General features: G+C 48.2%; 3 protein-coding genes across 3 annotated transcripts; 1 reads left to right on the forward strand and 2 right to left on the reverse strand.

The window, feature by feature from the left end:
* Positions 1-1,014: 1,014 nt before the first annotated feature.
* Positions 1,015-3,192, reverse strand: PG986_000083 (uncharacterized protein; the record flags this gene model as incomplete). Its single annotated transcript, XM_066836305.1, has 1 exon — positions 1,015-3,192. One exon carries the CDS (start codon positions 3,190-3,192, stop codon positions 1,015-1,017), a length of 2,178 nt encoding a protein of 725 aa, XP_066705198.1.
* Positions 3,193-4,084: 892 nt separating this feature from the next.
* On the reverse strand, positions 4,085-4,650 carry PG986_000084 (uncharacterized protein; the record flags this gene model as incomplete). Its single annotated transcript, XM_066836306.1, has 3 exons — positions 4,085-4,137; positions 4,210-4,291; positions 4,339-4,650. 3 exons carry the CDS (start codon positions 4,648-4,650, stop codon positions 4,085-4,087), a joined length of 447 nt encoding a protein of 148 aa, XP_066705199.1.
* A 7,677-nt stretch (positions 4,651-12,327) lies between these two features.
* Positions 12,328-13,378, forward strand: PG986_000085 (uncharacterized protein; the record flags this gene model as incomplete). Its single annotated transcript, XM_066836307.1, has 3 exons — positions 12,328-12,334; positions 12,493-12,632; positions 12,770-13,378. 3 exons carry the CDS (start codon positions 12,328-12,330, stop codon positions 13,376-13,378), a joined length of 756 nt encoding a protein of 251 aa, XP_066705200.1.
* Positions 13,379-14,094: the final 716 nt, after the last annotated feature.

A 14,094-nucleotide genomic window follows, 5' to 3' on the forward strand; every position in this document is an offset into this window, starting at 1 on the left:
GAGGATGAAGGGGTGGTGGTGTATATATAGCTACCAGATTCATCTGCTGAGTTATTTACATCAAACGATTATCTGTTGCAATCTTTCCATCCCGCTTGCCATGCAATGTGACATGACGCCCGCCATTGCCACCACTTACACGGCGCCCCGTGTGCCGTACCAGCATATACTCGAGACTGGTCGTGCCTAACCACAACCGGTAGCCACGGCCCTCTTCGTCCGTGAAGTAGAGTAAAAGGAGGCCCCTGCACCAGGCTTCCGGGCCCGATATCCCACGCGCTTGTGCCAAGCATCTCCGTTTTCGGTTCGTGGGCTTTAGATTGATTCCCATACTTGTCCCCCCAATCGAGAAAAATAAGCCTCGAGGATTGCGCCGAAGAAGCAACGAGAAGCTGATCTCCTGACGGGCTCGACTGGCCTTACGAACAACGCCCAGCCCAATTGGTGGGAATGCTTGGCTTCTCTGCTGACCTGAAAGAGCTGGCTTGTCGTGCGACTGACGCCGAGTTGTGGGGAAATGACACGACACGGGCTAATATGTAACGGCACGGCAGCCTCCATTAGGAAATAGGGGGCCCTGGCTTGAGGATGCATTCTGCGAGGACACCAATCAATCGGGTTGCCGCCAATGGCGGATCAGCTTTTGGGCATCGCACCATCTTAGTACTACCTCTTCCTACTCGCAACCAGTCAAGAAGTACTGCTCTAGCTGTCGCTTTCGAGCTTCCTTCCTGTAATTGAGAGACAAGGGGCCCTTCGCGCACACTGACTGACCCCGTAGAAATCTATGGCAGTTCGCCGCGCCTTCGATTAATTCTTAAAGCTGTTCCTTCTTGTTCTCATGGTTCTGAAATGTGGCTACATTCCGACTTATTACCGATTCTATGCCTCCGGAGGGTCACGGCTTACATTTGCATATAGCTGCAGAAATTCCCAAGTTCCATTATCGTCGCGCCATATTACTCCTACTTCTACTATATCGATGATTATGCATTATCAGTGATTTGCCCCTCATTATCTCCTCCTTGGCGTCACCTTCACCACATCGCTCTCCCGCGTCTCGTCCTCGTAGTTCCGTTGCGTGCCTTTGACGCGCAACCTCACCCCGAACGCCCTCTTCGCCTCAGCACTTCCGGCCGCATACCGCACGACATCCCCCTGCTTCACCCCGAACGCTGCCCCGCTCGCCTCCCCGTCCACGACCCACTGCGCCTCGAGCTTCACCCCCGGGTCCCAACGCCCGACCGTGCCCGTAATCTTCGGCACCCCACCGCACTTCGCCGACCCGCCGCCTCCCACGACCTCCACCGTTGGATCAGCCTGCCGCGCGAGCGCCGCCGCCCGCCCGCCAATGCGCACAATCTCCTCGAACCGATTCCCCCGGTTCGCGGACGACGTCGCCTCTGCGGAAAGCGGCGTCGCGCCCTCGGGCCCGTGGGCCCGGACCCAGTCCGCGACGAACTCGAGGTAGTTCCAGATCTCGCGGCGCTGGTAGTTGCCGCCGTGCGTCGCGCCGGGGGTCATGGTGATGTTGGCCCAGCCCGGGCCGCCGAGCTGGGGCGCGTTGACGCGCTGCGCGAAGGCGGCGACGCCTTCGTTCAAATAATAATCATCGTGAGTTCCTACGTAGACGTGGATGCGACCGCGGAGGGCTTCGCCTAGGTTCTTCTTCGAACTAGGGTTGGTGGAGGAGGCGTTGATGCTGGAGCCCCAGTTGCCCGCGATGTACTCGGCTATATCCATGCCCATCTCCTTCCAGTACGCGACCGCGTCCGGGTACACCTCGCCCGTGACCTTGTCCCACGGCTCGAGCGGGTACCCGTTGAGCCCCTGCGCGCCGAAGACGGCGTTCCAGGCGTCCCACTGCAGCGACGAGCGCGACGCCGTGCCGAACACGAGCTCCCAGTGGTTCTCCTGCTCGACCGTGGCCAGGATCGTCTCGGTGTCGTTGCCGGGGCTGTCGAACGCGCGGATGGAGCCGATGCGGGACCCGTCATCCGCGTTCCGGTACGCGTTGCTGTTGCCGTAGAGCGAGATATCCTGGTGCTTCGCGAAGGTGAGCGAGTCCGGGTACGACGAGAAGCACGCGCCGAACAGGTCCGGGCGGAAGATGACGCTCGCGGCCGAGATCCAGCCGCCGGTCGAGCCGCCCTCTTGGATGCGGGCGTACGGCGCCGCGATGGTGTGGAAGAGGGAGTCGAGGTAAGGGATCAGCTCGTCGTTGAGGGCGTCGCCATAGGGGCCCAGGTTGGCCGTGTTGACGCCGTACGAGTCGTCGTAGAAGGGCGCCTCGTGCCGGAAGCGGACCAGGATGAGCTTGGGCGCCGGGCGCGCGGCGGTTTTGTTGTCACCGGGGATCATGCCGGCGTCCCAGACTTTGGAGAATGCGGCTGTCGGGTAGCTGAACGGCCCCTTGCCGCTGGGCCAATGGCCCTGCGAGTAGAGGACTGGGTACCGAGTCGTCTCGTCGTTGGCGTCGTAGCCAGCGGGAAGCAGCACGGTGGCGCCCACGTACATGTCGCGCCCCCAGAACTCGCTCAGCTTGGCGCTGCGGATCTTGACGTACTTGAGCAGCTCCGTGTCGGCGTAGTTGCCCTGCTCGCACTTCCCGATCTCGCGGCCCGTGAATGCCTCAATGGGCGTGACGCTATCGAACGAGAGGCTGATAGTCTGCGGGCTTCCGTCATCTTCCTCTGCCACCTCGACATCGACGGCAGGCGTGACAAGGCTTCCGACCCCGTTCACTTGGGGCGCGCCGTCGCCGCAGGGGAACTTGAGATGCACAACCGACCCATCGCTGCGCTCGACCCGGTCGTACAGGTTCAGAAAGGCCTGCACGCGGTACGCCCCCGCGGGCAAGTCATCCATGCTCACGAGCGGGAAGCCGTACACGCCGCCGGTTCCAGTCGCGTTGACATCTCCACTGCCCCCGGCGAACGCGATGGTGTCCGCGGCGTCGAAGCCGAAGACGTTCTTGCCGAACATGTAGTTTGGCGTGGACGTGACGTCGATGTCGGCCAGAGGGTCGGTGCCGTTGGGCGCGAACATGAGCACCACGCGGCCGTCGACCTTGCCGCTCAAGAGATCATCGGTCCCGTTTTGGAGGGAGATCTGGACGCGCAGGCTGTCGGCGGTGGCTAGCAGGCTTGCTAGCAGGACCGAGGCCCTATTGAGGCGACGGAGGAAGTCCATGCTGTCTCTCAGTCTGTTGAGTCGAGGGGCGATCCGAGCAAGATGCAGGTTGCGAAGGGGAAACTTCCAGAGAGACGGAACGGTGCAGGCTGGCTACCCATATGTAATGATGTAACCTGGCCCTAGTCCCACAGGTATGCGACTTCTACCGCTTACTCGGTAGCCAGTCGAGGCTTATCATGCATGCATGTTGGGAGTTTCCTTCGCTGCTGCTGCCAAGGACCAATTGGCGGGGTTACCCGTCTGCGAATCAGCATGCAACCCGAGAGATAGCGGAGATTACGGCGTGTCTTGCCAGGATCTGTGTGGTGCCGCCAAGACGTCATTGGGGCCGAATCCCTTCCCGACCTGCCGCTTTGGTATAGTCGCTTTGTGATCCCTTCAAGGATTGCACCTGGCCGTTATCGGGGACATGATTCAGTGTCTAACATATACCTTATTGCCCTTCACTGATTCACTATCTTCACTATACAACTCTACTTCAACGTCAGTCCATATTAAGTCGGCTCGGCTAAAGCGACAGGCTCGTAGACTTTTTAACTGCCTCTTTACCCCTAGGTTTACTACGCGATTAAATGTCGTTCTTCGGCGACCGAATTTCGTTTATCCCTCGTTTATCCTTTGTTTTTCGGTAATCGAATATCTTTCTTCGGCGACTTTTACAAGAGTTTCTCTAGTTTATAGCAGAAGATCGGCAATTAAAATTCATGTTTAGGCACTAGAATATCGTATTGCTTACTAGCCTACTAGATATTGTTGCGACCTATTAAGCCCAGTCGCTATCTATGTAAGTATATACCGTGTGCCTATACCATTGTTGCGCCGTTCCTCAACATACGACTCGCCGGTGAGCAGTGGTCATTGTGACCAATTACTACTGCGAGGTATCCGACTAATAGCCCTCCTCCTCACCAGACTCCACCTTATCCTTGGCATTGGGCATGACTATATAAATCATGTTAGTATGCAACAATATATTACTCGTAAGCTGGCAGGGAGCATTAGAATAGGACTCACGGTCGGCCAGCTCGTCGTACTCCCCGAAGATCTGGGCATGGGTGCCATAGTTGCAGTGGGTCTCCTTGTACTGGCGATAGTGCTGAATAAGGCTGTGGGCACTGTTCGCGTGGCCGCCGCAGCGCTTACACTTGATGTGTCGGGGGCGTTCAGCTTCTCGTACTGGGTGGTTTTGACGGTCTGGATGTCCGAGGGATGGTTCGACTGCAGGTACTGGGCGTGGTGGATCTTGTGCTTGTGGCTCGAGATGGACCCCTTCTTGTTGGCGATGACCTCGCCGCAGAGCTCGGTGTCGCTGCCGGGCTTGAACATGCCGCAGACGAACTTGCCCTGTTCGTTGAGCTCGCCGGGGAGGACCGTCGAGGCCGGGCCGATGCGCAGGATGTCGCCGGGGGCAGGGGCTTTGCCCTTGCCCTTCTTGTTGGTGTTGCTGGAAGACATCGTTGGATCGACGATGGGATGGAAGACTTAGTTAATGATGGGACGAAAGACTATACTAGTCGACGATATGGGACGGAAGACTAAGTACTAGTCGACGATGGGACGGAAGGTTGAGTGGTGGTCGACGATGTCGGAAGACTGAGTGTAAGTCGACGAGATGGGACGAAAGAGTGATTGGTAGTCGACGATGGGACGGAAGATTGGTTGGTCGTCGACGATGCGGCGACAACAGCTGGGTCTTTGGTTGTCGACGAGCACGATGTGCTTGGTGAGTTGTAGAAGGGAAGAAGGTCTGGGAGCTGAGCGGGAAATTCCGAAACTTAAATACCTACCCCTTTTCGGCGTTGACCCGCCCCTTTTCGGCGTTGGCCCGCTTGCATTCACTTCAATGGCAGCTTAATTCACCGGTTCAGCTTGTATTCATTACCTGGATTCTATTCACTTCACACCTGAGTCTGAACGGCGGGTCCGCATTCAATACAATCCAACTTTTCTACATGTTCGGGGCGTCCTCCTGAGTCCGAGCCAGTACCGGCTCATGAAACCATTACACAAGCATTGAATGCAACAAGCATGATGATGGCCAAACACTATACGGAAGTGGTCACACACCCCTAACCCAGGAGCAATAAATGTTACGTGTAGCTCTCAGCCCTACGTACTCAATAAAAGTCACAAAGGTATTCATGTAACTAGTCGAACGTTGAATACAACATGCAGACAATGGTCAATATGCAGCACAGTGAATTCATGCCTAATCCATTATGGAATCAGCCGGAATCTGTTCCCTGTCAGCCTGGTCATCCCTAAGGCACCACTTTCTAAGGCATTCACAGAACGAGTGAATGTAACGAACATTCATTCACAGTTGCTACACTATTGAATCATGAGTATGGACAATACGAATTTAGCTATCTTCCGTCCCAAGTCGATGGGCAAGCAGTAGATGTCATGCTATTCCGTCCAAACTTGTGTGTATTGTCTATAATTGCCTATCTCGTCTGAACTCGTCCGGGTATTAGTCGCCGAGCTATCGACTTCGCATAGGAAACGATCAACCACCCAGGACTTAGATGATTAGGTATTCATGGCCACAATCAGTTTCGTTGTTATAACCGAGGCTAATGAAACACCACCTGTGTAACGTGGCTGAAAAACACATTCACCAGTACTCACAGCACCTCAGCGATTACGTATTTGCGCCACAAACAACGAATGGCCTTCCCGACAATCATGCCCATGCAAGGGCCAGTTGTAGCTGATTGGGTTACCTAATACGTACCCAGAAACCCGGTTTCGGTATCAATCGTCTCCTCCCTGACGGAAGGGGTCCATGTTCGTCAGTGATGCTTGCAGAGGAGGGCAAGGTTCACGCGGCGTTGGTAATGCGTTTCACACACAGCATCAGCCTTATGGTCAGTTTCATGTCTTTTGCTTTGCCGCAGGCCGCAGGGTGACATGCCCTTTGGGTTTGGATTTGGTCCTAGAAGATGCCAAATCGAGTGGTATGCAGTCAGTGGTGGTGGCATTTCTATCTATTTCAAGGCCAAAGGTTTGAGACACGAGAAAGCCCTGCATGCTCCTGCACGACGGACTGCGTTGGGGACGCATGACGACTGTCAATGAAAGACTTCGTATTGCAGGGCTGTACATGAGTAAGCCAAACTCTCGGTGGTGATTGATGACTTCAGAGGCTGGATTTGATGGTTGGTTTTCGCAACATCAACACAACCGGTTGGCCAACCTCATTATACGTCGTTCATGGTCGAAAACTGCAGGTCGGTATGGAAGACATATTGACTTAAACGGATCGTGAGGATCTGAAATGTCTTGTATCTTATATTATTATTATTATTAATAGTACGCCGTATGCCGAAGGCCTTCGGTATATCTATCTAGTTCTTCGTGTAATAAACCGTGCCGAAGCTGGACTAAAAATATACGCTGTTAATATCGTAAAATCTACTTTACGTGCTCGACGTTACCATGCTGGTTCTTACCCACCAGCTTAGTAACCCTTGCTTTAGGGCCTAAAGAGAGATTATTTAGGTTCGGGTGGTCCCTTAATCTTTATTACTAACTTATACAGCGGCAGTTAACCGGTTCGTAAAAACTATTTTACGATAACTTTCGCCGTATCTTTTTTTATAGTAAGCGCCGCTAAATCGCGACGAGTTCGTAACGAACTAAGTGTTAACTGTTTTGTTAGTTACTCTTATTTTCCCTTAAAGTCTTTGCAGTATAAAATCAGGTGTTCGGCTGTCTCCCGTTTTTTACCGTAGTTATATAGCGGCGTCGGGACGTTTAAAACCCGACAGGTGAATAAAAACAACTTAAGCCTTATTTTTTCTAATACGTACTTATATTAAAACCGATGCTTCGTATTTAAATATATCGTCGTAACAACGGCACGCTTCCCAATTTAACGGCGATTTTATAGTTAATTCGCGGCGGTTTCGCGTCGGAGTAACGGTATAGAACTATTTTTATTCCTATTTTTTTTAAACGCTTATTCGACCGTTTAACTATTTAGCCATTATCTAATTAACGTTAATTAAGCGTCGCTTAGCTATAAAATCGTGGGGGCTTTGCTAATAGCCTTTTAGGGTTTCTTTTGTCTCTTTTTCCTTGCGCTACGTTCTTTATTAATAATCTCTGCCGCTTTTATATAGGCGCCGCGTAAAAATTATAGCTTTCCGGTAGTCTCCGTGCGTATCTCGAAACTAGCTGCCCTCGCATTTAGATAGAGGTTAAAGGGGGGAACTGCCGCTTTAGTTTTTAAATAGTATTAAGGGGTCGCCTTATATGCTTTTATTACGGTCCGGAGATAGGAGTTTTAAACTATTATAAAGCTAAAAGTTAACCCTTTTTCGATATCGCCTACTTTATATTAAACCGACGCTTTATACGCGAGTACGCTACGTATTATTTTCGTATAAAGCTTCTTTACCCTTTATACTAAATATCCCTAAATTAACGCTACGAGCTTAGTGAGAGTTAATATTTAAATTACCATTTTCGTTTTAATTTTTAAGATATAGTCCTTTCATTATAGCTTCTGATAGAACTAAACGCCGAGGAATCTTATAAAGGTTACCGGCGTTATAACAGCGTTTCCGAGGCGTATTTATAACGTATAAGCTTTTCGCGTTTTAGTAAAATAAATAAGCTCGCTTTTTTTAGGTTTAAACTCCATTCTTTTCGTATATACCCAGCGGTTATAAATTTCCTAGGCTCTTTTTAAGTTTTAGTAATTCGTAACGTGGTTTGGTTTTACAGTAATAAGATTTATATTATCCGCGAATCCGACGATAATAAACTATTCGTACGTTTTTAACTCCTCGTATAGTATAGCGATATAAAAAATAAAGAGGATCGGTGATAGCGGGAAGCCTTACGGAATACTAACGCGAAACTAGATCCTTTTTAATAATTTGCCGTCGAAATAAAAGTGAACCGATTTGTCCGTAATAAAGCTTTCGATTTATTAGCAAACCTAATCCGGCAATCCCTTCTCGCGAAATATAATAATTAGTTTTTTATAGTTAATTATATCAAAAACGCCTTTAATATTAAGCTAAAAAAGGGAAGCGACGCCCTTTTATTACTACGTTATACGAACGACGTCGATAACTAGTCGAATAATTAGCTCGGTAGACCGCTACGTTCGGTTCCTTATTTAATCTTTAAGTAAAAGCGAGTACTTTTCGGTTATTCCGGTAATTCGCCGGTTTATAACTGTTTCTATTACCTTTCTAACCGTATTAAGTAATAAAATAGGTCTCCATCTATTAAGTGTCTGCTTTTCGGTTACTGTTTTATTTAGCTTTAAGATTACGATAACCTTTGCCGTACGGAAACGTTTAAGGAAGTAGGTAAGCCGGAAACTCGTTGTCGCCAAGCCGGCTAACGTCCGGAAAAGGGGTTCCCTATACGTTTTAAAGAAACCAGGAAGTAAAAGGTCTTCCCTTAGAGCCTTCCAAGGTTCCGTTTACTTAATAATATCTTTTATCTCTTTAGCCGTTACCTTTGCCTCGATAGGGGTAAAACTAAAAGCGTAGTTCGGTACGGTATTTAAATTTATAAGGTCGGTTTCTAGGTTAAAGAAAAACCTTTTTAAAAAAAGCGTAGCTTTCTCGTTGTAGTTTCGCGCCTCGTTAATAACTTTTTTACTACGTCGTAATTTTAGGATTCCCGCTATTTATAATAGCGTTTAGTTCCGTAGTCGGGCCTATTGTTTAAGCGACTAAAATATTTTAAAATCGTAAGAAGTAGCGGCGACTACGTAGCGCTAGCTTTTCGTTTTCGTTATTTAAACGATTCTCTCTAGGTTTATTTTCGACTCGGTAGATTAGTTTTAAATATATTGCGAGGGTACCGCGAAATAGGCTCGGTATCGTTATTTCGTTATAGTTTACGTTTTTTAAACTTTTAATAACTATTAAAGCGTACTTTTATTAGTATAAAGGGTCTTTTTTAAGGCTGCTATATCGGTAATTTTTTGTAGGTCGCTTATAAAATTATTAATAACTTAATTTAGCTTTTCCGGGCTTATTAGCTCGGCGATATCGATTAAATGTACTCCGGCTTCCGCCCGTGCTAGCCCTTTATTTAATATCGTTTAGTTTTATCCTTTTGCTTTCGTTTTACTACCTCGTAACGAGTTAGCTTTTAATTTAACGCGGATAACCTATACCCTGTAATTAAAACCTTTTAAGCTAGGGTCTCTTTTATATAAAATTATTGTTCCTCGTATTACCTAGGCTAAGTTTAGCGTAAAATTTTTTTATCCGTGGCGTCGTCTCGTAATTTTTTTATATAGCGTAGCTAGCTTTAAGTTTTATTAGTTCGTAAAGGTAAAAAGGTTGTTTACTTTGTACGATTTCTTGTTATATACGTTTTAAAGCGGATAGTATATATTAAAGTTTTTGATGAGTAAGTATCGCCCGGGGTATAAAATTGTATCGAGGTCGTTTAGGGGGCTCCGTTATCGAGAAGTTTTTTAAATTGGCGAATATATAAACTATATAGTAAAGCGGCCACTTTTTCCTCTCGGTATTATAACGGTAGCTTAATTAAGGCCTGCTTTAATTTTTAATTTAGCGATATCGAAGCGTTTATATATATAGATAACCGTTTAGCTTTCGCCGTAAATTATTCGATACCTAGTTATTTTTAAATAGTACGCGGTTTACGTACGAGGGTTCGTTTATACTTTTTATAGTACTAATATATTATACTTTTTTTAATTAGTTAAGGCAAATACTGTTATTACTTTTAATATTACGACGTTTTAATATACTATTCGTAAGCTTATAATTATAAGACTATAATAATATTTTGCGTTAATAAAAAAACGACGGTACCGCGCCGGTTTTACAAGCGTGTTTTTTTATTTTAACTGTTCGCTGTCGAATCGAATCGCGGGCGGCCTCTTTTTCGCGAAATTATTATATACCTTTTTTATCGTTAATAAAGAACGTTGTCGGTAGTAATAAACGTTTTATTCCTGCCGAGCTGTCGCCGGTGTTACGGATTTCGAATTAACGAAGCCGGTAAGTATAAGCTTTTCTTACGCGTTTTTTTACTAGATCGTTACGGGGCAGCCGCGATCTTACGCCGTATATTCCCTGCCGTAATTAATATAACGTTTCCTGCTTTGTAGTCTTCTTTAAGGGCATTTTTAATCTCCCTTAGAGTGTGCTACTATAAAACAGTAGCCATATCGCTATTATTTCCGACAATACTTAACTACGTAGCCGTAGCCGTAATAGCGGTAGCATTATTAAATACGAAGGCTAGCGTTATACGGTTTATAGTCGAAAATCTCGGAATCCTATATTAAGCCGTTATCGCACAAATTTTTTATAGTTTAAACGGAGTTTATATATAAAATAAGGGAGGCGTAGCGTACTTCGGGATTTTTCGGTAGGCTACGTTTATATTTCGAGATTTTTTTCGGGTTATATTTATTTACGAGTAAGTTATATAATAACGCGGTTTTATTATAAGTATCCCGTAGTTTTTTCGCTAGGATTTTTTTCGCGATAATTACGAGTTTTTTGTAAATAAGTTACGCGTTAGTCTTAAAAGCGTTTAAAACTTATCTATTATTTTTTATATGTTTTTTCGCTTCGTTTTTAAAAATAAAAACGATATCGCCGCTAAGTAGTTTTTTACTATAATAGTCTCGCTATATCCAATTATTGTATTAACGCTTTGCACGATATTTATTAGCTTTTTTTTTAAATATTATTGAATTAATTTACGCTTTTAATTACTATTTCGCGGTTTCGGCGGGCTGGAACGATAATTTTTGGTTGCTAAACAGTGGGATCGCTATTACGCGGCGTAAATATAATTTAAGCTTAAGATTTAGTTTATATAATTTTAAAATTTTACGTAATTTAAGCGATAGTTTTTTCGATTATTTTTCGTAATTCCCCGCGGGTTATTAGCACGTTATCGTCGTTGTCGAAGTACGGTCGTAATTCGGTTGTTTCGGTGCGAAATTCTTTAATTATTTAAAAAATCTCTTTACGTTTATTATTAAGGGCTACTAAATTAATAATCAGTTTCTTTAAATGCTTTAATCCTTTTTAATACCTTTTTCGAGCTATTTTCGCTATTAAAACGCGTTTGAGGCGTTTAAGGTCCTTAATTATACGCCGCGACGTTACTTCGCGGGTAGTGCTAGTTTTACGCGAGTCCGGCGCGACCGGTATTAATAATTATCGGATTATTTATTAAATCATCTATACCGTAACGCCTTAACTGCGTCCCCTCGATAAAGGTTCGGCTAGGTTAATTCGACCTCGTAGATTTAAATAATAAAGTTTGTTTTCGATTATTCGATGGTTCGACCGAGTTATCGATCTTTTCCTTCCTTTTGTGGCGGAATTTGTCTTGTATCTTATTACTAAGAGCGGGAAGAAATCCCGCCCACTGATATTGACCCCCATCCATGCCCAAGACATGGACGCCTCCCAGCGTATTAGCCCGACCTTAGCGCCTACTCAAATCCCACGACAATTTCCTATTTTGGCCATGGTCTTGAACCCTATACCCGGCCCTCCGATTCCGATGCGGATCTGACATCTTCCATCAGCCACCACGATTTGGCGTAGCATACAAAGCCGCCCCGTTGCCCCCCCATCGCCCAACCTGTTTTCTGGAGAGTGCTGCGTCAGCGACCACGTTGTCTTGGAAAAGACGGCCTAGGCCCTTCGCCTGTCACTGCGCCACATTTGGCATGCCCCTGTAAAACCAGCCTGCCTTTTTTAAATTACTCGTGATAGCCTCTATCCTGTAGGATGAGTGAGGGATGCGACAAACCGTCCAGAGCTTGCGGCGGCTGGGATGCCGCAAGCTTCCAAGACAAAAGTCAATCGACGAGGCCACCTTCCCGGGTCGTTTCTTATATAGCAATCGATGCGCATCCTACCTGCCCGTATGCTTATTGAACGGGCCATTTTCTTGTCTATATTACTTTCCGACTCTGTGGCACCCTTTATCCTATCATACCAACGTGTAGTACTTGCCAAGCAAGAGGAAGAAGTCATCGCAGGATACTCCTTACTGGTACCCAAAACAAGAGGATGAAAACCACAACAACATCCTCACGGCTTCTGCCGTACCTGGGGTTGACACTTCTGCTCGAGAAAGTCACAGCACAGGATGTATCGTCCACCTCCAGCTTATACCAACCCAGCTCATCATCGTTGTCTTCTTCCACAATCTACTATACCCCCTCCGACCAAGCAGCAGCCACAACCTCCAGCACATCGGCGCCTCCGCCGCCACCACCACCTCCCCCACCCTCAAGCGCCTCATCACCAGCAGCAACCGACGTACAAACCAGCGTTGTCTACACGACCGTCACCAGCCACACTGTAGAACCCGGCGCCGCCCAGCCCTCCTCGTCGACCAGCTCGTTGTACAGCGCCGTCGACGTGTCCGCCAGCCTCACGACGACGGTGACGGTGGACAGCTATTTACCCACCACCACGTCCACCAGCACCTTCCTCACATCGTACTACGACGAGACAAGTTCCAGCAGCAGTAGCACCATCTACTACACTCCCCCTACGTCCTCCCCCTCCTCATCTTGGGACACTAGTCAATACACCCCACACGCATCCCACGACCACGGCGGGCCCCCTCCTCCACCACGACGACCACCGTCTTCGCCCTCCCCGCCTCGACCGACGCGTCCGCGTACCTGCACCACGTCTTCCCCTCCTCCGCCGCGCAACCCACGTGGGCGACGGGGTCCTTCTACACGCAGCTCGCGTCGGCCCTGTACGCCGTCGACCGCTCCTTCGCGGGCCGCGCCGACTACGCGACCATCTTGGCCGCCATCTCGCGCGCGGGCGACGCCGACTCGCCGCAGGTCTCGGCGTCCATCGCGAGCTCGGCCTGGGGCTGGGCCGCCGTCACCACCAACGGGTGGTACCAGAGCGACGTGCCCCCGCCGGTGCAGTCGGATGTCTCGCAGTACGTCGGGGCGTGGCGCGATGCCGAGTTCAGCGTGTTGGGGGATGCGCAGAAGGCGGAGGCTACCGCGACGGGCAAGGGCGGCAGTGGGTCTGGGTCTGGGGGAGGAAAGGGAAGTGGTGGCGGCAGCGTCAGTTCCTCGGAGGGTTATCCAAACACAGGTAGGGATGGGATGAGGATGATGGCTGGGGTGGTGGCCGGCTTGCTGGTCGGTGTGATAGGGTTGCTGTGATGATGGTGGCATGGTGTATTTCCTTGGTTTTAGGCACGCGTTTACGATTAGATGTTTCTTTTTCTTTTGTCCTTGGCGACCTCTAGCGTTGCTTCAAATATTACAACTCATAAATATTTTTTACTATAATGTGGACATATAATAATATCCTTGCCTCGGATGGGATACTCCTGCTCTGTACAGTCTCAAGTCCTGGCTGAAAGTTGGAGATGTAGCTATCGTAGGCTTTGGGCTCAGAATAGTGGCATTGGTCTCATGGACCAATGTAACTTTTATGCCTGGATAAGCCCCCATTCCATGCGAGGAGAAGAAGCATTGGAAGACAGGGCTCCTGCAAAGTTCATACAGGCAGCAATAAGCTGTTTCTGTTGAGTGAGCTTGGTACAGAGTACCTAGAGCTTAGTGGAGGAGTCACTATCACACGCCCAGAACGTATATCTGCTAATCTCAAGGATACGTGATGTGAGGTAATGGTGAGCGTGAGGTATGTACCTCGTGTTATTTCGATTGAACCATGTGCAGAAACCACACCTATCGGTCGTCTCATGCCTCTCCATTAGCTAACCTGCTGTCCAACCCACGATAGGCCATCAATTAAAGGTTCTTGCCAACTCACAGCTTTATTAAACAATGAGCTGATGCTTCATTTTCTCACATTCAAGAACAATCACCATTCGCTGCGACCTCCCCAAGGCATCCTTTCGACAATGTCGTCA

This window comes from Apiospora aurea (genome assembly GCF_038362705.1).
Source record: "Apiospora aurea strain CBS 24483 chromosome Unknown utg000001l_segment0_segment0, whole genome shotgun sequence".
NCBI classification, from domain to species: Eukaryota; Fungi; Ascomycota; class Sordariomycetes; order Amphisphaeriales; family Apiosporaceae; genus Apiospora; species Apiospora aurea.